Here is a 22,402-nt window from a genome sequence, read left to right as displayed (position 1 = left end):
CCATTCTCTCTAATCCTAACTCACTCGGTCACCATCCGTTTGTGCATCTGTATGTGTACGTGAGAGGCCCAACAGCCCCCTGAATTGAGTCATATTGATTTGAGAGCAGACATTTTATTTCAGCGATGCATCAGCCAAAATGCACAGCATCAAAAGAGCTGAGGGGATGCTTTCATGTTGATGGAGAGGGTGTGTGTGCGTGTTACCGGCTGAGATCAAGGTTTGCAAATGTTTGTGTTTGGGCAGAGGAAAAAAAGAGACAGTGTGATTGGAGAGAAGCTGCAAATAGTGAAAAGAGAGCATATGGTTTTATAAGAGAGAGCAGACTGGTTATTGCAAAACCATCTATTTACTCTACTAGACTCAAAATGTTTACCATTTTACTGAATGAAACTAAATATTCAATGAGAAAAAAAAACAATTTGGGGTGTGACAAGATTTTATCCATTATGAATTGATTGTATTGTGAATAGTTGTCTCTAAATGACCAGACTGATCTCACAGTGAAATCTGAAAAAATAAGTTGAATTTTCTACAGCTAAAATCGATCTGTGCTTAAACACTGCCCCCAGTGGCCAAAATGTTAAGTGAGGTTTGGCGTATGTGCACACGTGAGCTCCATTTTCTGCAAGTAGATAAAACTGCATGCCGGAGACCTCCAAATAGGGTGCGGAATCTCCAAAAGAGGGCAGGGTTACTCAAAAAGGGGAATGTTTTCTCCAAAAGGGGGTTGCGCCAACTCCAAAAGTGGGCGTCACTTCCACTAATGGTTAAGGTTAGGGAAAGTGTTAGGTAAGGGGCTCCCTATATCTTCAATGGTGATTTGGAGTGACCTCCCCTTTTTGCACTCCCCAACCCAAATCCTAAACCTAACCATCAGTGGAGTAAAAATGCCCTCCGAATCATGCTCGTCACTGATTAAGTGAACAAAATTACTTCCTGGTTTCAACGCGGTATCCCAACTTGGGTCTCACACTCTGCTTACATGACGTGCATCTAGTTGCCACAGTGGAAGGTAAACACACTGGAGTCAATCCAAAAATGTCTGATAGGAGATACCGCTTGTCAGTGAGTTGGAATAATGTGGCCAATCCTAGGGTACCTGAAGTGTCAGAAGCAACATGCTGACCTCCCATGTGATTATGTTGATATGACAGGTAGTTAGAAGAGAGGGACTGAAAATAAAAGGACTTTTAGTGATGTCAGCCAAAAAGGAATTAAGTAAGAAAATGGGGTCACTTTTGATTTCATGTTGACTTCAAGCGAAGTCTTTGTAGCAAGTCAGTCCACTGTCGGCCATCTTTGGAACCCTCTCGGGAGGCTACTTCCAGTCATGACAGTGCAGCTCCTATTTACTTGAATGGGGAAACACAGAAATCTCAAAAACAATTGGTCAAAATTATGATCAAAGAACATATTTCAAATCAGCAATAAAATCTGACAATATTGGAATCACAAATTGCGCTTCTTTACCTCATATTACGCTACAAAACACAAATTTCCCGGCTTGTATAGCTAATGCGCATGTGCATTCTTGAGTTGATTGACATGCGATGTCTGTATCTAAATGTGATTGGCTCTTTTACCTGTAAGGCAGGACTTCCATTCTACATCCGTTGACCATTTGGCGCTTAGAGCTCCTTGGTTGGGCGTTCCAATTTCTCCCATTCATTTTAATAGAAGTGGACCGTCTCTGCTAAATAGCAATGAATTTAGCATGATGCTAAAGCTAAAATGCTTGCACAATCATTATGTGACAAATGAGTTTGTGGTATCGAGCAAGTTTTATGATGTGGTAGTAGACCCAATACTGCCATCATGTCTTACTTATAAAGTATGTATTTTCCCATCATCAAAGTAGTACGTACTAGGTCGAAGTATGTAAACTGGATGCCTGTGCCTTAAAGATGTTGCAGTCACAACAGATCAAAGTCTACAGCATATATCGAGAATGGATCTGCATGTTATCAATTACACACAAGGAAAATGGGAGGGGAATAGTGTAATATAAACATTAAAAGAGTTTTGGTTTAAGAAGGGCTGCTGTGATCTTCAAGCATCCATATGTAAAATTCTGCTTTTCATTTTCAAAAGAGCCAACTCTCTCACCAGCATGTCTTTTTGCACATCGCTTACACAAGACTTGCACACTCAAGCACACATGCAAACGCACACAAGCACACATTCTGCATGGCGCCAATGCGGAAAAAACGTCACTGGCCTATTAGAAATGGCCAACTAAAGTAGTGCACAATTCACCGAGGTCAGGAACTATTTGACAAAGAGGGGAAGTTTAGCTCTTTCACCTCGCACAGGTCAGCGTCACAGAACAAATATCACACCCTGTGGACTCATAAAATGCAATCAGGCTCGTATTTCAAAAGAGTGTATTATTATATAATCATTATATTTAATTAAACTGCATTTCAAAATAGTTTCCATCTTATTTTGGACTTTAAATTTACATTAATTCATTTGACAGACACTTTTATCAAAAGTATTACAATGCATTCAATGTATATATTTTATCAATATGTGTGTTCCTTGTTGTAAATACAGTAAAACCCATTGCCTTAGTATTGCCTGTGCCATGCTCTACCAGTTGAGCTTCGGGAACCAGTTAAAGAGACAACTCATCCAAAATGAAAATCATTTATTCACCCTGATGTTGTTTTAAACTCGTATGAACATATAAGGTGGTGTAAGGCAGAATGTTAGGCTCAGTCACCATTCACTTTCATTGCATTTTTTTTTTTTTTTCATATAGTGGAAGTGAAAGGTGACATAGGCTAACATAATTTTTTTTTTTTTTTAAATTATGTTACATGGAAGGGGGGGGGGTTACATGGAAGAATGTTACATGGGTTTGGGACAATAGTGAAGGTGGGTAAATGATGACAGAACTTTCATTTTTGTTTGAACTATTCCATTAATGGATTCATTTACATTCATAAATTTTTTACTTATGTTTTTTTGACAAGTTAAAATAATTTGAACCAATTTGATTCATTTGAAACATTGAATATTTGTCCTTTGTTTTTTTATTGAAATGTTAAAGTGATAATATTTCCTCATGTGTCAGGAATGGACATCTAAACATCTACAGTGCCAACAAAGCACTGGTAACTCTCTTGATCCTCATGAATAAATCTGAAAAACATTAAGTGCAAATGCATAAAGGTAAAATGTTAAGCACTTAAAATACAGTCCACTTAGGAACATAGGGGCCATCTTCCCCTTAAAAAAGACCCAAAAGGTGGCTAACAGTCCGTTTATCAGGTTGAGTGCTTGTCTCGATGAAGATGTGCTATAAAACTGTGAGAAGTGGGAGTGAAAAACTTCAGTGAGCATGGACTCCTCTCTCCTCTTCCTTCAGAAACCCCTCTCTCCTGTTGTTATGCCCCCCTCTGCAGCAGAGGGGGGAGGTGGGAATCGGGTGCTTCCTACTAAGCCACTTACATCTAAGAGAACCAAGTCTGGCCCAATTTACAGAGGACGGAGAAAGAGAAAGGGAGGTGTGGAAGAATAGAGGGAATGAGACAAGGGAAGAGGGATATAGGCAATAGCCAGGGAGGATTACACACACAACTGCAAACACACACACATGCTATCAGCAGTAGTGGTCAAAATTAATACACTGTAATAAGATTTATTATTGTATAAAATTAGCACACACACACACACACACACACACACACACACACACATACAAAATCCTTGCCTATATAAGCGCTCCATGTTCTATAAAGAATTATGTAGTCTATATCATAAGGACAAAGCATAAATGCACATGGAGTTAGAAGCTGCTATAGTGTACTGAACACTTACAAGAAGGGTTTGATGAAACTTCTACAAGGACTTCCCCCGCAGTAGCGAAGCGCCAAAGGATATTGACGATCAAATGGTGACATCTTGTGGTCAAAATGTATATTACAAAAATAATGAGACCACGACATGGCCAAGGGATGTTGCAACTCATATTCAGGGACGGATCAACCACCAGGCAGATTGGGCCGTTGCCCAGCGGCCTCTAAACCCAAAGGGCCCGAGCTCTAAATCAGTTATTTATATATTTATTTTGAGATATCTATTATAAATCCATGTAAATGTCAGCCTTATGTGAAATACCATTTGTTCGGCCGAATGCGTGCTTGATTACAGCACCGCGAGCACAATTTGGAATTTGGAAAAGGATATCCATACATAAATTAAATATTTATTTTTAAAATTCAAATAATGCAAAAAGGTTACTGTTAGGGTAAGGTGGGTTAGGGTTCATTTATAGTAATTATAGTTACAAAAACATTAGAAGTCTATGGTATTTCTCCAATTAGATAGCTGAGCAAATGTGTGTGAAAATGTCCTTACACATTTTCACAAATACAAATTAGAGACAGTCATAAAGTGGTGATAATTTTTTTTTAAATAATAATAATAATAATAATAGTAAAGGTTTTATGAAAGGGCCAAATAAAGTTTTAAATAAAATGTAAGAACAACGGAAGTTTATTTGAGTTCCACACAAAAATCCCCATACTCATTTGGAATAATAATTCATAAATTAAACAAATACTGTTTATACAGTATATAAATAGATATTTAGACAGACAGACAGACAGACAGACTGACTGAATGATTGATTGATTGATTGATTGTAGCGCTCAGGTATGTGCACCCTTACCGCTTTCTCTCTCTCCGGACGAACGCTCGACCACGCCCCCCGTTGCCTCATGGAAAATGGTGCAGCAGAATGGTGCAGTTACAGCTTCTACCAGCAGGGGCTAGCTGGTCCATGATAGGCAGCCAAACACTGATCTCTTGGTCTCATGCCTATTCCCTAAAGACCCAAAGAAGGAATATAGACTGAGTGCCCTAGGTCTCGGAGGACCATTATCCATTCTCATTTTGACCTTTTGACAATCTCATGATGTGTGTGATTAATTGCTCTTCAGTTCATGTGATGAATTAGAAGTCATTATAAAAACAATGTCTACCAGGCAGGAAGATTTAAATCTTAAATTCTTATTAAAGTAAAATCTTAATAAGGGAGTTATTATCAACCAGCCTGTACATCCGTTAGATATGTTGAACCATAATGATTGAATTCTTTTAAACCTTATCTCGAGGGTTTTAGCGTATTCATGGTCAAGATTCTTCTACATCCTTGAAAATCAGCAGTACTTATCACTACCAGCTAGTTCTGATTACTTACTATTTATGATCAAGCTAGTTCGACAGTCTCCAGTAGATGGCGCCATCTCTTATAAAAGTAAGAGCTTATCAATTGGGACAGACTTGTATTTCTGTACCCAAACAGTTGTTCTATGTCCAATTGAATTGTCTTTATGGATTATTTAACAAGAATTTACAATCGTTTTTAAATTAGTTTATTGTCCTTATTTTGCTTATCATTTAATAATAATAAAATTAAATAGTTATCTTACTCATTTTGATTAATCAAGCCGAAAAGCTTACGTGGACTGTAGATAAGCCTAAAAAAGATAAAAATTATAAACCCCAGCCAGGCTTCAGCCCCACTCATTTCCGATGTCAACATTGCACTTTGTCTAAAATTTAACCAGACACCACAGAATGATCTGGAAACTTTGGAAAACTAACCTACATGCTGATGAACTGTGCATATTTGAACTTGATTTGACTCTGACCTGTGCTTTACTTTGTGTTCTGTTTGGTTGTTTTAGTTCATCATCATGTCAAAGTCAGGCAAACAAACAGACAAGCCAAAAACGTGACATCTCAAAGATGCTGGGACAACTGTTAATTTTCAAGAACCCCAGAAGCAACTTTTATCGGGTTATTTCAGATAAAAATATAAACACATTACAAGTTATTTAACACTTTCATCCCATTACATAATAAATCAGCTTATTTTACTTGCACACTGTATGATCATGGCTATACCTATAGGTTTTGACTGACCTCCTCCAGTTTGTCCCAGATTTAATGTATGAAGGCTTGTCTGTCATGTGAGCCACAAATTGACAGATTATGTGTAGTTACAGATCAGATACTGAACAGCGCAGGGCTTCACTTAGGTCTCATGAGTCATGTGAGTGAAAAACGTGGCCTCTATTAGAAGATGACTCGCACTAGACCCACCCTAAACCTCATGAGACCTGGACAGGAACTTTCATTAAACACGCGATGTGCATTATGGTAATATTACAGCTGTCTGCTGTTTTTATTTACATCTGGTCTGTTAACAAAAGCATAGTTTGAGAAACTAGTGTGTGCGTGTGTGTGTGTGTGTGTGTGTGTGTGTGTGTGTGTGTGTGTGTGTGTGTGTGTGTGTGTGTGCGCGCGTGCACTCCAATCAACTTGGTTTCGGCGTAACTTTTCAACAAAGGAAAATCATAATTCTGTTCAGTCATTTGTGAGGCTTGGCCAGACGATATGAGACATATTTTAAAGGAGGAGCAGAAAAAAAATCAACTAAAAGCTAAAAACTTAACAATCTAAAATGGTGGCCACTCTAATAGGTGCAGTTTTAATGTAAGTTTTAACAACCCCTTTCAGTGTGCCAACTATCATCATTTTCCTATGCAATATGCTCCCATTAGGGAGAAAAAAGGAAGAAGAACAAAAGGAACATCTTCCAGCAGATATAATCACGGTGGGATAAGCCCTGCAACAATTTAGTAAGCATAATACAAAGACCTCCATTACAATACAAATTCAGCTGTAAGACCTGCATAGGTGGGGATCAAACCCATAACCTTTGGAACTGTAGTCCTGAATTTTACACAGAGGACCACTCAGGTGACATTTCCCATGAATGGAAAAGAGACATGCCTAGGTTAAAGTCAGCACGCAGAAGTGATGGTTATCTTTTTAACTATAGGTGGCGCTATGTCCAAACTGCTCAGGTACCCTCAGGACATGATGATAATGCATACCAATTTTCTTTTAAATCTGACAAAGTGTTCAACAGATATAACTTTTTCATAAAATTTTAAATAGTGGAGAGGCACTATGGCTGATGCTGGAAAAATTGGTATAGTCGAAATACTAATGATCCATGGAATCCATATACACCAACCTCATGATTTTAGGACATTCATTTTTTTTTAATTATTATTATTTCTTGACCCATGGGTAGTGCTACCACCAAACTTTGCATTTACCCTCAGATCATTGTCCTGATTAAGCATACCAAGATTCATTTAGGACAAAGTGCTGCCAAGATACAGCCACACCTCCTGTTTCACATCAGCCTTAATTTCGCAATGCTGTTACTTTTAAATAAAGGCACAAATCTAAATTCTGTGTAACCATTTCTGGGCGGTTCGGCCTGAAGATTATTTTGTGCCATTGTTTGGGCAAATCGGACAGAGTTTAAGGGACGGAAAAAGTTACAAATGTAAACATCATAATCCAAGATGACGGCCACTGTAATGGGCAGAGTTTTAATGTAATGGGGTCCATTTGAATCATCAGGAGGAGAGTAATCATACAAAAAAGAAAAAAAAGATTTTTGTTTGACATTTGGTGCTTGGCCCCTAATAGTACTACTACTAATAATAATATTACCATAATAATAATTTTATATATTTGAGATTTTTGGGAACCATTGTCTTGTATGCATTCCAAAAATATAAAGATTAATTCCAAACCTTTGAATATAGCCTTACATTTGACCTTCAACACTAAGGTAAGTTACTGTGCAAGCTGACTGTCATAAGCCTGGAATTAAATTGATGTCCACATATGTGCACAGTGGGACTAAGTTGTGAAATGTTGCATAATAGCAAGCTATAGAATGTAATATACATTCAAGATGTCAACACTCTTATTCAAAACAATTTCAAAATGTGTATGACAATAACTGTAAATAGCATGGAAATAAACTGTTGTGTTTGGTTATAGATGAACTTTGTCCCCTGTTGGCAGTAGATGGGTTGGAATAACGTGCTACACAGTTAATCATGGATCCTTTCGTTACAGCGCCTATTTAGGCCTATTGCCATGCGAGAGTGGTTATGTAAGTTCTAATGGATACCAAGGTGCTGTTAATCAAAGTTTAATTTTATTGCAGCCCTCTCGTGACTAGGTTTTACTCATAGCGTGAGACAGAAAATTAGCATATTTAGTAGTTATACCAGTTTAGGACAACTGTACTCTGAAACTGGCTTAAAAGAAAGTGTTTGCTGTTGAATATTACTGTTACAGTCTAAATATTAAACAAAGCTCCCTGGAATACTGAACTTAGATTAAAGCATGATAAAGCGATGTTTTGGTGATTTTAATGGTTGAAGTTTTTTTTTAGTTTTTTTACTTACTTTTCTTTTTTTTCTTCAGTAAGAACAATCGAACTTCACTAACACCTCACCAGTTGCACACACCTGTGTGGCAGTGTAAAATCTGTGTAAAAATGTTTGGTCACCTTTGCACATTTCTTTGAGATCTTGTGAGTATTACAAGCTCATTAACAGGAGAAAGAGGTGACTGTCAGTCAGACATTTAGACAATGTTATCTCTATAGAGGGCTGGAAGACCCTGGCCTGCCTGATCCTCTTCCTCATTGTATGTATTAGGTAGGTATAGAAAGAGAAATTTGATTTTCCATGCACATGACCTGAAATTGTAGCTCTAATCTTGAAACCAGGAGGCGTATGCATTTTATTCAGCTATTTAATTAGTAAACCAGATTTTCTCATAAGGGATGCTGTAACACTTGTCAGCTGATTCAGGCACAGTTCCTCTGAGGACTGTCCTCATCTACATGAGCCTATTTTTCCCCCTTGGGCATTTGCATACTAAACAAAATGTAAAAAATGTGTGTGATTTTTTAAAATGGTTTCAGATAAAAGGAGAACAATAGATGCATGGAAAAGTTTTGTGTAAAACAGATAACAACTTACCTGCTCAGGGGTGTCAAAAATCACATTACTTTGAATTACATGACATGACAAGACATGCCCCCACATGTCTTCCTTTCTAAACTTTATGAACAACCAATGTTTGTTCCATGTAAAAGGGGCCTAATGCACGTGCAGATTAATAAACCCAGAAGTCCATGAAAATACTGAGTTCTTATCAAAATACACAATGGAAAACTGATATTTTTGAACATACAGCCAACTATGAATGTCCTTCTCACTCATTCTCAGCAAAAATATGACGCTGTGCTGTCAAACTTTTAACGTTTCTGGGGCACTTTAACAGCAGACAGACTTACATTTACCCTACAAACAAATGTGCAAATATGTGCCTTAACTTCTAAATCGGGATAAATCAATATTTACGATTTATCAATTGCGTGATCATGTGAAAGGGGCATGATGGGGCGGAGACAAGTGACGTCACGCAGCGAATCGACCAATCACTGCCTCTGTTTTGCGGATTCTGAGTGGCTCGTAAATAGCGACCCCGCTGTCGATCTCATTTCGTTTCTCAGCCTCAGCTGGGGGGATACAACGAACAACAGACGCCACCGACTCTGCACGGGTTTAGACCCTCAAAACCCATCTCCTCTGCAATCACGACCTCGGAATCCGTTGGATATCGGTGCTATTGAAGAGTAAGAGTCTTTAGGAAGAAAAAACGGATCCGTTAGAGGCAAAAGGAGGCGTCTGCGCACATCGACGGCCGTTAGCGGGCTCAGCTATTCGCATCGCGCGACACATCTCGCCCGCAAAACGTCGGGCTGAATAAACGAGTATTTTTGTTTATTCATATCCACATCCTTAAAACTGAGCGACACAGCAGAATCTCAGAGGGTTCGGCGGAGCTGTCCGGCTCTTGCTCGCACTGCAGGCCTGGGTGTGGGTGCGGAGAATGCTAAAGGATGAGTCAGAGGGACACCCTGGTTCATCTCTTTGCTGGCGGGTAAGTACTAGCGAGCCGGGGAGAAAGACTGACACACATCAATCACTGCTGTCATGTGTATACACGGACCTAACAGTGTGACACCATTCCTTTTTTACATCCATCCGTTCAATTTGACTTTTAAATCGTATTAGACATGGTCATCATCGTGGAGCTAAAGAGGGCAACATTATCAAACGGCGTGACGGATAGATGCACATGTAACAGTGAAAACAATCAAGCTAGTGTCTAACAGCATGTGTTAAGCTGCGGTCTCATTGATTTCTGTAAATTCAAGACCACACAATAGAGGCATGATATACTGTGATGATGTCACAGAAACCTCCAGAAAACCCTAGCATAGTAATTTTCTCTGTTTCAGGAAGTGATCATGCATTGATGCTTTTCTCTCATGCGTGTTGCTATTGCCATCGATATAAGAGACGGGAAAAACTAGAAGTTGTATGTGAACCTGAAGCAATACCATTTCTTTTATTGTTGCACTAGGCATGTGGTTTCAACTGTAAGCCTGACTCGAGTCCAGTGAGACTAGCTTGTTGTTTGACAGGGAGCACAGCAGTCTAGTATAGTACAACTATTTTTGGCTCCATTCTCATTCCTGCATGTCCCTGGCTGCTCTTTTGCACTCTGTGAGCATACATTTATTCTCGGCCTTTGAATCAAAGGTTACTGACTGCCATTTTTCATAATAAGGAAATTAGGGCCTAACCAACTTTCCCCTAAAAGAGATATGAGGAGAGCTCTTATCTCCCAGGGTCATTGGTTGACTCTGACCCTGATAAAAGGTATAACAAAAGGCCTCTAATAAGAGCATAATATTTGTGCTATCAGTGGTCATATTTCCACAGGGGTCATATGAGTTATGGCAGTGGCTTGAAAGGAGTATTCTGTGTTCAATGCAAGGTAAGCTCAGTCCTCAGTTTTTGTGGCATAATATTGATTACCACAAAAGCTAATTTGGACTTGTCCCTCCTTTTCTTTAAAAAAAGTCTTGAGTTACAGTGATGCACTTACAGTTGAGGTGAATGGGGCCAATTCGCATAAACATTAAAATAGTCACTTTTTCAACAGTATAGCTGCGAGACGTAAACAATGTGCATGTTAACATTACTTTAGTGTGAAAAATAGCTTGCTAACCTTCACTGTAAAGTTGTCCAATTACTTTGTTGCCATGGTGCCATAGCACCATAAACCCTGTAATCCCAGTAAATTACCATTTAAAAAAACTTTACAGCTCAAATAATACACAAATGCTTTAAAAAAAAAATAAGGGACACGCTTCTGCCTTTTAAACCCATTAGCCCCATTCACTTCCATTGTAAGTGCTTTACTGTAACCTTGAATTTTTAAAGAAAATCGTACACAAATCAGAATTCATTTATTTTGTGATAATCATCTAGGGCTGCCCCCGTCCAAAGATTTTCCTAGTCGACTAGTAGGCGTTAGTTTAAGCCATTTGTCGACTAGTTGTTGCATGTTTATGATATTAATTTGATTTTATATATTGGGGGGCATCAGAAAATGGTTTGAGTTCCAGGGCTGAGAAAGAATGTTATAAGTAACATTGCTAACACTGTTCTACATTAGAGAAATACTAAACCGTAATAATGACCCTTTATAATATGAATTTTATAAGTGCACGCACGAAGTGAGCCACAGCGACACCGGCAAAAGCGGTAATGGTCCTGAATGTGTCGGAAAAACCAGCAAGGAGACTGAACATTTTGTTAATTTATAGAGAGAAATGCACATTAGGGTTGTGCCGACAGACGAGGATTTCGGGGATCAGCAATGGTCAGAGTGATTGCCAATAGCTGATGCCTTTGGCAATGTCAAGATGATATTTGGCTCGTTTTCCCATTAATGTTTTAAATTATTATTATTATTAGGCTATAATTATTATCAAATTAATATTACAAATAATTTGCCCCGCGGCACACAGACACGCTCTTGAAGAAACACGCTTTATTATATTAAGAACAGATGACAGAAAAGCCGTCTATGCGCATGTGTGACATGCTGTTTGTACGGAGGCGTGCAGTCTCGTTGAACACGCGCATGTAAAAGGTTCTCACTCTTTGTTTCTGTCTTCTGAATTATTATTATTATTATTATTATTTTTTTGCATGAACTATCATTTATGAGTGCTGCAAATGAACTCGGACATCTCAGCTCAGGTGATGCTTTGAGTTCAGTTTGCTTTATTTCCACAGAGCAGTTCATTGTGAACACAACTTTGCAGCCTATAGCCTACATCTGTGATTAAATCATAAAATAATACATAAAACACATTCACCTCGAACCATTACATTTCAACCGATATATTTCAGTGATTATTATTATCATTATTATTTTTACGTTTATAATTGTTTTTATGTCTTCATTTGTGTAAGTAATGTTCCGCCTGCATGTTTAGACGGATATTTGCGTGATGGTAAATGAAAGGTGGTTACTCATATATTAGAGCTGTCAGAATTAAAGCGTTAACGCATGCGATTAATTAAAGTTTCACGCATTAATTTTTCTTAATCGCGATTAACGCATTTACCGTTAATACAGCATAAACCAGCATAAACACTTGTGGGAATGGTGGAACCTTTGTAATGTGACTGCCTGGAGTCATTGCACTGATACACACATTACAAACGCGACACACACACAACAGCACCAGAGCCCTTCTACCAAGTTGAGCCTACAAGGTTAGAATAAAATAGAATAATGCGGCAGTCCCATAAACATTCTAGTTGACTGTTATGCTCTCTATGCTGATAGAGCCGCAGAGGTTGTTATCTCAGTAAATAAAATTATCTCTGACAGCGCTTCCCTGTCAGTGATAAAATGGAGAAAGGACCTTTTAACACTATTTGATGTACAAAACAAGCCCAAATGGGACTATTGATAGAAATCAAGTATTCTTTAGCCTATGTAAGGCACGTTTTAATTACACAGAAGCACACCAAATCTTAACTATCACCAAAATGCAGAATGAGACATTTTGTTTGCAAGCGCTTTTCATGGTTCAAAGTGGCATTTGATGCTGGCATTGCCGCCCTGACGCGAATCAAGAACGCAGCTTCACGATTGCTGTTACAAAGTGGATAGCCACAGTCTACTGGCAGATTAATATTGTGGAGGATGATTTAAGAGATTTAATGCCCATTGCAATGAATATGCAACCTATGTGGGGACTAGTTCTTTCAATTAGTCAAACTCCCACTTAGGCTTTGGGAAACATTTAATGTTACTTAAATTGGTGATATTTTAGTGTATTGTCTTTATAATGTGGAAGGTTTTGTTTGGAAAATGTTAATAAAGCATTATATTGCTACTTTGTTTTGTTTCCTTTTCTAAGATGGAAATAAATTAATTTTGACAAGAAAAGAAGTAAATATAGTGTCAAATTTCAGCACTTTTCAAATCTGCGATTAATCACGATTAACTACAAAATAAATTATGCAATTAATCGCGATTAAAAATTTTAATCAACTGACAGCACTAATATATATATATATAAAAATGTTGATACACTTCATTATTTTAATTGCTTTTTCATTTCGTTTGGAGTGCAATTTGAATTTAGAAATGTATTTTAATAATTAATTAATAATTATGTAATCGGATATTGCAATATATATATATCGTGAAGGAAGGAACAAAACTAATGTATTTACACACACAATGTATTTTCCCCTACAACGAAATACCCAACCGGTAGAGAATGCACAGATGAAGTAGGTTAGTTTCCAAAGAAATGTTGCACTTCACAACTGTTGTAAAGCCATCTTTCAAAAAGTTGAACAACACACGTTTTAATTGCACTTAATTTCTTCCAAGTTTCATTTGAATTTTTAGTTAAAATAAATAAAAATTGCTTTATTGTGTAGGCTTAACCCTAACCCTGCTTAACGAAAATTACCCCATAGTACCACCTGTTGTCCAACCAGCGGTAATACTGGTGTTCGTCGGTTTCCTGTGGATTTTTTTTTTTTTTTTGTTCTGCGACCAACTGACCAATCAAAACGTGGTCGACCAAGACTTCTCACCGACTAACATGTGGTCGACTATTAGGGGGCAGCCCTATAACCAACAATATGCCACAAATGCTGTCGATTGAGCTTAACTTCTATTGAACCTGGAATATTCCTTGGGTTTTGCTGCATACAGTGGTGGTGAAGGGCAAAGAGTGTTTTCAGATAAGTACATTTATACCTAATGTTGTGCATGCCAGAATAATTTGTGCTTTAAATGAGATGGCATAGCTGTAAGAATAACTGTGAGCAGTTTCTAGTTCACCCACCACTGGAAAGAACAGTGTAATAATAAACAAATCAAAGAGACTGTGATACAAATAATCACTCAGCTTAGGATATGGGAATTCCCTGGCTGTGCATAGCAGTAAATGTTCATTGACAAAAACCCTGACAAAGAGATCAAATAAACCCTATAATAAAATACTTCACCATGTGCAACTGTAAGTCTTTTTGATCTGAAAGGCTCTGCCAAATAATGACAATGTAAAAGGGTAGCTGACAAATAACATGGAAATTAACTTATTTTTTTATCTAAGATTTGCGGTTGAAATTTTTATATGAATGCATTAGGAAAGTATATATTTAGGTGCTGTAGCTAGTCACCATTTCAGACTAGAGATATAACAATAAATACGTTTTACAGTTTAATCAGTGCCAATAGTTGCATTTTGGAACTATTGGTTATTGGCGAATATATATATATATATATATATAATACACACACACACACACACACACACACACAAAACCCTTCATCCTATGAATATATAGGCTGTAAAAAGCTTAAAGGGATAGTTTGCCCATAAAAGAACATTCTCTCATCATTTACTCTCCCTCATGCCATCCTGGATGTGTATGACTTTCTTCCTTCTACAGAACAAAAATTAAGATGTTTTAGAAAAAATATTTCAGCTCTGTAGGTCCGTACAATACAAGTGAAGGGTGACCAGAACTCAGAAGGTCCAAAAAGGACATAAAGGCAGCATAAAGGTAATCAGTAAGACTCAAGTAGTTTAATCCATATCTTTTGAAGCGATATGATAATCTCCACCTTTGACCAGTCCCGACCAGTAGGTAGCTTGATATAAAAGTGAAACTCACTTCCACACCAGAATGTGGAAGTGAAAGTGTAGATTAACAGTAAAATATTAAATATTGATCTGTGTCTCACCCACACCTGTCATATCGCTTCAGAAGGTAAGGATTTAACCACTGGAGACATGTGGATTACTTTTATGCTGCCTCTATGTCCTTTTTGGACCTTCTGAGTTCTGGTCACCGTTCACTTGCATTGTGAATTTTCGTTTTTGGGTGAACTATCCCTTTAATTTGATAAATACTTACTGTACGTACGGGGCATTGTAAAAAAGCTAAGTCTCTCTCATTTAAAGAAAAATAGTCCTGGGTGTATTTCAGGCTTGTTTGTATTTAAAAGTCCAGCATTATGCATCAAATCTTCTTTTTTATTCTTCTGGTCATTATTGGGATTCTGGTTACACAGCAAACTGCATTCAGAATTTTATTGTTTTTGGACTCTTGTAGCCTTTGTGTCTGTGCCCATAATAGTAAGGAAAGAAATGTTTTTAGCATCCTATAAATCGATATCTGTCTGTCTGTCTTATCTATCAGAGCCCGACCGATATGGGATTTTTGATACCGATTTCAGCGGGCGAAAATTCACCAATTACCGATATGGTGGCCAATATAGCAAATCTTTGAGCTGGAATGAAAACAGACCTTTTCTATGTGGATTGTACACCGATTTTGCACCAATATGGTTATGCAAAGGTACTCAGAAGGCTGCTTTCTTAAACAAATATTTTTATCAAAGAATATTTGACATTATTATTATACATTGTCAACAAATTCTAGAAATGAACACTAAGCAAATAAAGAATAAATAAAAATGCAATAAATAGCTAAATAAACATCAGTACTGTATGTGGCAGTGGGGGCGTGGTCAAGCGTCCGCCCGGAGAGAAAGCGGTAAGGGTGCATACACCTGAGCCAAATTATGATTAACACCTGTTTCTAGTTGCAGTGAGCTTGGGGAGAGCGGTATAAAAGGACCATGCCACCGACAAGAAAGAGAGAGCCAGAGATCTAGAGTCCCGCTGTGTAGTTGATGCGTTATTGTGAAGTTAAGTAGTTATTGTGAAGCTGTAAGCTCAGGAAGTTGACAATTAAAAAGTGTCCTCCTTCCCTCCCTGTGTGAAGTTTTGCTACACTGTATGTTCAGTATCAGTCAGTTGCTGATCATTTATGTAAAGAATAAATTAAAATTATAGCTAAATAAAAATCAGTACTGTATGTTTAGTATCAGTCAGTTTCTGACCATTTATGTAAAGAATAAATAAAAATAAAATAAATAGCTAAATAAACAAATACTGTTTAGTATCAGTCAAATGTTGACTATTTTAATACTGCCAGTCAATTAGGGGCAGGTTGTAAAATAAGAAGCATTTACACCTGCCGAGTCGAGATATAAACAGCGGCAGTGGTGTTACGATAAATCGGTCGGGCACTACTGTCTCTCTCTCTCTCTCTCTCTCTCTCTCTCTGTGTCTCTCTCTGTCTCTCTCTCTCTCTCTCTCTCTCTCATGTGTGTGTGTGTGTGTGTGTGTGTGTGTGTATATATATATATATATATATATATATATATATATATATATATATATATATATATATATATATATATAATAAAGAATAAGTGTTTCAAAACTTTTTGACTGGTTTGACACACACACACACACACTGGCGGCCAAAAGTTTGGAATAATGTACAGATTTTGCTGTTTCGGAAGGAAATTGGTACTTTAATTCACCAAAGTGGCTTTCAACTAATCACAAAGTATAGTCAGGACATTACTAATGTAAAAAACAGCACCATCACTATTTGAAAAAAGTCATTATTGATCAAATCTAGATAGGCCCCATTTCCAGCAGCCATCACTCCAACACCTTATCCTTGAGTAATCATGCTAAATTGCTAATTTGGTACTAGAAAATCACGTGCCATTATATCAAACACTGCTGAAAGCTATTTGTTTCATTAAATGAAGCTTAACATTGTCTTTGTGTTTGTTCTTGAGTTGCCACAGTATGCAATAGACTGGCATGTCTTAAGGTCAATATTAGGTCAAAAATGGCAACAAAAAAAAGAAACAGCTTTCTCTAGAAACTTGTAAGTCAGTATTGTTTTGAGAAATGAAGGCTATACAGTGCTTGAAATTTACAAAAAACTGAAGATGTCATACAAAGGTGTACACTACAGTCTTCAAAGACAAAGGACAACTGGCTCTTACAAGGACAGAAAGAGATGTACATCTGGCCTTCCACAACTAAACAAGATGAAGTAGATCAGAGTCTCTAGTTTGAGAAATAGATGCCTCACATGTCCTCAGCTGACAGCTTCGTTGAATTCTACCCACTCAACACCAGTTTCATGTACAACAGTAAAGAGAAGACTCTGGTGCCGGCCTTATGGGAAGAATTGCAAGGAAAAAGCCACTTTTGAAACAGAAAAACAAAAAGAAAAGGTTAGAGTGGGCAAAGAAACACAGACATTGAACAACAGATAATTGGAAAAGAGTGTTATGGATCTTAAACCCATTGAGCATTTGTGGGATCTGCTAGACTGTAAGGTGTGTGAGAAGTGCCTGGCAAGACAGCCACATCTATGGCAAGTGCTACAAGAAGCGTGGGGTGAAATGTCATCTGAGTATCTGGACAAACAGACAGCTAGAATGCCAAGGATCTGCAAAGCTGTCATTGCTGCACATGGAGGATTTTTTGATGAGAACTCTTTGAAGTAGTTTAAGAAGTTCTGAATTTTTTTTTTTCAAATTGTAATAGTAATTTTTCACATTATTTATGTCCTGACTATACATTGTGATCAGTTGAATGCCACTATGGTGAATAAAAGTACAGATTTCTTTCCATAAGAGCAAAATCATTCTAAACTTTTGGCCGCTAGTGTGTGTGTATATATATTAGGGCTGAAACGATTAGGTGACGTTATCGACAACGTCGACAATTCAAAAAATTTGTCGGCAAATTTTTTTGTTGTCGAATAGTCGTTTGATCTCATTTAACGTAACATGAGATCAGATATGAAACTAATGATGACGCACTAGAGCAGCACTGCAGTTCGCGCCTGACTGAGGAGAGGAAGAAGACACAGCTTACAGTCCAGATGCACTCCAAACTTTCCAAACAGCTTCAAGTGGTGTAGATCGCAAAGTATTAGGAAATTATACAAAATAACTAAATACAGAAGCACTCCTGTTGTGAAATACAGTGGAGCCGGAGCTTCCTTTCCACTGAAGCAAAACTTGCATGTCAGAGCATCTTTAAAGGAAACACCTTGCCGTTTTATCTTTAATGCATCCTTTATTATAGTTAAAATAATACGGAAGCAGGTCATGTAAATAAGTAAAAACTCCGAAACTGGCATATCTCTGTGTGGACAGAGCCGCTTCTATGAGTCACGTGAAGTGACCAGATCCAAGAGGGAGAGATTGAAACTGCACCTGGCTGATGTACACTCTGGCGCAGGTACGCACGTCCCTCGTGCATGCTTTCTCCAGTTAGATTATAACATGATGGCGTGCCACGAAGTGAATCATAATACATATGTGTTGCGGTGTGTATCTTATCGTGAAGAAAATCGGCGATATGCAACTCTTAAGAATAGTGAGTTTGGTGGCCTGGGTAGCTCAGCGAGTAAAGACGCTGACTACCACCCCTGGAGTCATGAGTTTGAATCCAGGGCGTGCTGAGTAACTTCAGCTAGGTCTCCTAAGCAACCAAATTGGCCCGGTTGCTAGGGAGGGTAGAATCACATGGGGTAACCTCCTCGTGGTTGCTATAATGTGGTTCGCTCTCGGTGGGGCGCGTGGTAAGTTGTGCGTGGTTGCCGCGGAGAATAACGTGAAGCCTCCACACGCACTATGTCTCCGCGGTAATGCGCTCAACAAGCCACGTGATAAGATGCATGGATTGACGGTCTCAGATGCGGAGGCAACTGAAATTTGTCCTCCGCCACCCGGATTGAGGCGAGTCACTACTAAAATATATATATATATATATATATATATATATATATATATATATATATATATATATATATATATATATATATATATATATACACACAGATTAGCCACAACATTAAAACCACATGCCTAATATTGTGTAGGTCCCCCTCATGCCGCCAAAACAGCGCCAACACTCATCGCATTCTGAGATGCTATTCTGATCAACTGTACAGAGCGGTTATCTGAATTACCGTAGACTTTGTCAGTTCGAACCAGTCTGGTCATTCTCCTTTGACCTCTCTCATCAACTAGGCATTTCCATCAATTTACACAAGATTCCCCGTGCCTTTAGAGCTCACACACCCCCAAAACATCAGTGAGCCACCACCATGCTTCACAGTGCAGATGGTATTCTTTTCACTGTAGGCCTTGTTGACCCCTCTCCAAACATAGCGCTTATGGTTGTGACCATAAAGCTCTATTTTGGTCTCGTCACTCCAGATTACAGAGTGCCAGAAGCTATGAGGCGTGTCAAGGTGTTGTCCGGCTTTTTTGTGGCATTGGCGCAGTAAAGGCTTCCTTCTGGCAACTCGACCATGCAGCTCATTTTTGTTCAAGTATCGTCGTATTGTGCTCCTTGAAACAACCACACCGTCTTTTTCCAGAGCAGCCTGTATTTCTGAGGTTACCTGTGGGTTTTTCTTTGTATCCCGAACAATTCTTCTGGCAGTTATGGCTGAAATCTTTCTTGGTCTACCTGACCTTGGCTTGGTATCAAGAGATCCCTGAATTTTCCACTTCTTAATATGTGATTGAACAGAACTGACTGGCATTTTCAAGGCTTTGGATATCTTTTTATATCCTTTTCCATCTTTATATAGTTCCATTAACTTGTTACGCAGGTCTTTTTACAGTTCTTTTCTGCTCCCCATGACTCACTATTTATACACAGACACTAATTGCAATTTAAAAAGCCACAGGTGTGGGAAATTAACCTTTAATTGCCATTTAAACCTGTGTGTGTCACCTTGTATGTCTGTAACAAGGCCAAACATTCAAGGGTATGTAAACTTTTGATCAGGGCCATTTGGGTGATTTCTGTTATCATTATGATTTTAAAAAGGAGCCAAACAACTATGTGATAATAAATGGCTTCATATGATCACTATTCTTAAATAAAAGTCAGTTTTGTTTTTTTGTTTTTTTTTGCCTGATCAGTCATATTTTCAAAATCAATGCCCAAATGTCACAATTTCTGCCAGGGTATGCAAACTTTTGAGCACAAGTGTGTGTGTGTGTGTGTGTGTGTGTGTGTGTGTGTGTGTATACACACTACCGGTCAAAAGTTTTGAAACACTTACTCATTCTTTATTATAATTTTTTTCACATTTTAGAATAATAGTAAAGTCATCAAAACTATGGAATAACATAAATGGAACTATGGGAATTATGTTGTGACTAAACAAAATCCAAAATAAATCAAAACTGTTATATTTTAGCATCTTCAAAGTAGTCACCCTTTGCCTAGAATTTGCAGACATGTAATCTTGACATTTTCTCAACCAACTTCTTGAGATATCACCCTGGGATGCTTTTTAAACAGTATTGAAGGAGTTCCCATCTATGTTGGGCACTTATTGGCTGCTTTTCTTTATTATTTGGTCCAAGTCATCAATTTTAAAAAATTTTTTTATTTTTTTTAATTACATTTTAGTTTTATAATGAAATAAATTAATATGGTAGCACAATTATATTTTTGTCTACAAAGCTAATTTCAAACATTTAAGCATACGCCTTCAGATCAAAAGATTTTTAAGATCATGAGAAACATTTCAGTCAAGTGTTTCAAAACTTTTGACCGGTTGTGTGTGTGTGTGTGTGTGTGTGTGTGTGTATGTATCAGTTGAAGTCAGGAGTTTACATACACCTCAGTTTTTCACAATTCCTGACATTTAATCGTAGAAAACATTCCCTGTCTTAGGTCAGTTAGGATCACTACTTTATTTTAAGAATGTGGAATGTCAGAATAATAGTAGAGAGAATCAGAATCAGCTTTATTGCCTAGTATGCTTACACTTACAAGGAATTTGTCTTGGTGACAGGAGCTTCCAGTGTACAACAATACAAAAACAGCAACAAGACATAGATAAATAAATAAAAAATAAAAAAAATAATTATACACATACGTACGTACAGACACACACATACATACACATACATACACATATGTATTTCAGCCTTTATTTCTTTCATCACATTCCCAGCGGGTCAGAAGTTTACATACACTTTGTTAGTATTTGGTAGCATTGACTTTAAATTGTTTAACTTGGGTCAGACGTTTTGGGTAGCCTTCCACAAGCTTCTCACAATAAGTTGCTGGAATTTTGGCCCATTCCTCCAGACAGAACTGGTGTAACTGAGTCAGGTTTGTAGGCCTCCTTGCTTGCACACTCTCTTTCAGTTCTGCCCACAAATTTTCTATCGGTTTGAGATCAGGGCTTTGTGATGGCCACTCCAATACCTTAACTTTGTTGTCCTTAAGCCATTTTGCCACAACTTTGGAGGTATGCTTGGGGTCATTGTCCATTTGCGACCAAGCTTTAACTTCCTGGCTGATGTCTTGATGTTGCCTCAATATATCCACATCATTTTCCTTCCTCATGATGCCATCTATTTTGTGAAGTGTACCAGTCCCTCCTGCAGCAAAGCACCCCACAACATGATGCTACCACCCCATGCTTCATGGTTGGGATGGTGTTCTTCGGCTTGCAAGCCTCACCCCTTTCCCTCCAAACATAAGGATTGTCATTATGGCCAAACAGTTCAATTTTTGTTTCATCAGACCAGAGGATATTTCTACAAAAAGTAAGATCTTTGTCTTCCATGGTCACTTGCAAATTGTAGTCTGTTTTTTATATGGCAGTTTTGGAGCAGTGGTTTCTTCCTTGCTGAGCAGCCTTTCAGGTTATATCAATATAGGTCTCATTTTACTGTGAATATAGATACTTGTCTATCTGTTTCCTCCAGCATCTTCACAAGGTCCTTTGCTGTTGTTCTGGGATTGATTTGCACTTTCACACCAACCTATGTTCATCTATAGGAGACAGAATGAGTCTCCTTCCTGAGCAGTATGATGGCTGCGTGGTCCTATGGTGTTTATACTTACGTACTATTGTTTGTACAGATGAACGTGGTACCTTCAGGCTTTTGGAAGTTGCTCCCAAGGATGATCTAGACTTTGAGGTCCACAATTTTTTTTTGGCTTATTTATTTATTGACATCATTTTCTGGTGTATTTCCAAGCTGCTTAAAGGCACAGTTAACTTTGTGTATGTAAACTCCTGACCCACTGGAATTGTGATATAGTCAGTTAAAAGTGAAATAATCTGTCTGTAAACAATTGTTGGAAAAATGACTCGTGCCATGCACAAAGTAGATGTCCTAAACGACTTGCCAAAACTATAGTTTGCTAATATTACATCTG

The 22,402-nt window shown here is 38.0% G+C and overlaps 1 protein-coding gene across 1 annotated transcript in view; it reads left to right on the top strand.

The window, feature by feature from the left end:
- Positions 1-9,427: 9,427 nt before the first annotated feature.
- Positions 9,428-22,402, top strand: part of LOC127441054 (solute carrier family 25 member 36-A) — a 39,826-nt gene continuing 26,851 nt past the window's right edge. The window contains exon 1 of the mRNA XM_051698208.1: positions 9,428-9,849. Within this exon, the coding sequence (XP_051554168.1) occupies positions 9,809-9,849 (41 nt within the window). The 5' untranslated portion in view covers positions 9,428-9,808. The remainder of the gene's footprint in view (positions 9,850-22,402) is intronic.

This window comes from Myxocyprinus asiaticus, chromosome 5 (assembly GCF_019703515.2).
Source record: "Myxocyprinus asiaticus isolate MX2 ecotype Aquarium Trade chromosome 5, UBuf_Myxa_2, whole genome shotgun sequence".
NCBI lineage: Eukaryota > Metazoa > Chordata > Actinopteri > Cypriniformes > Catostomidae > Myxocyprinus > Myxocyprinus asiaticus.
Note: the sequence above shows the minus strand (reverse complement) of the source record. Positions and strands in the feature narration are given on the sequence as shown.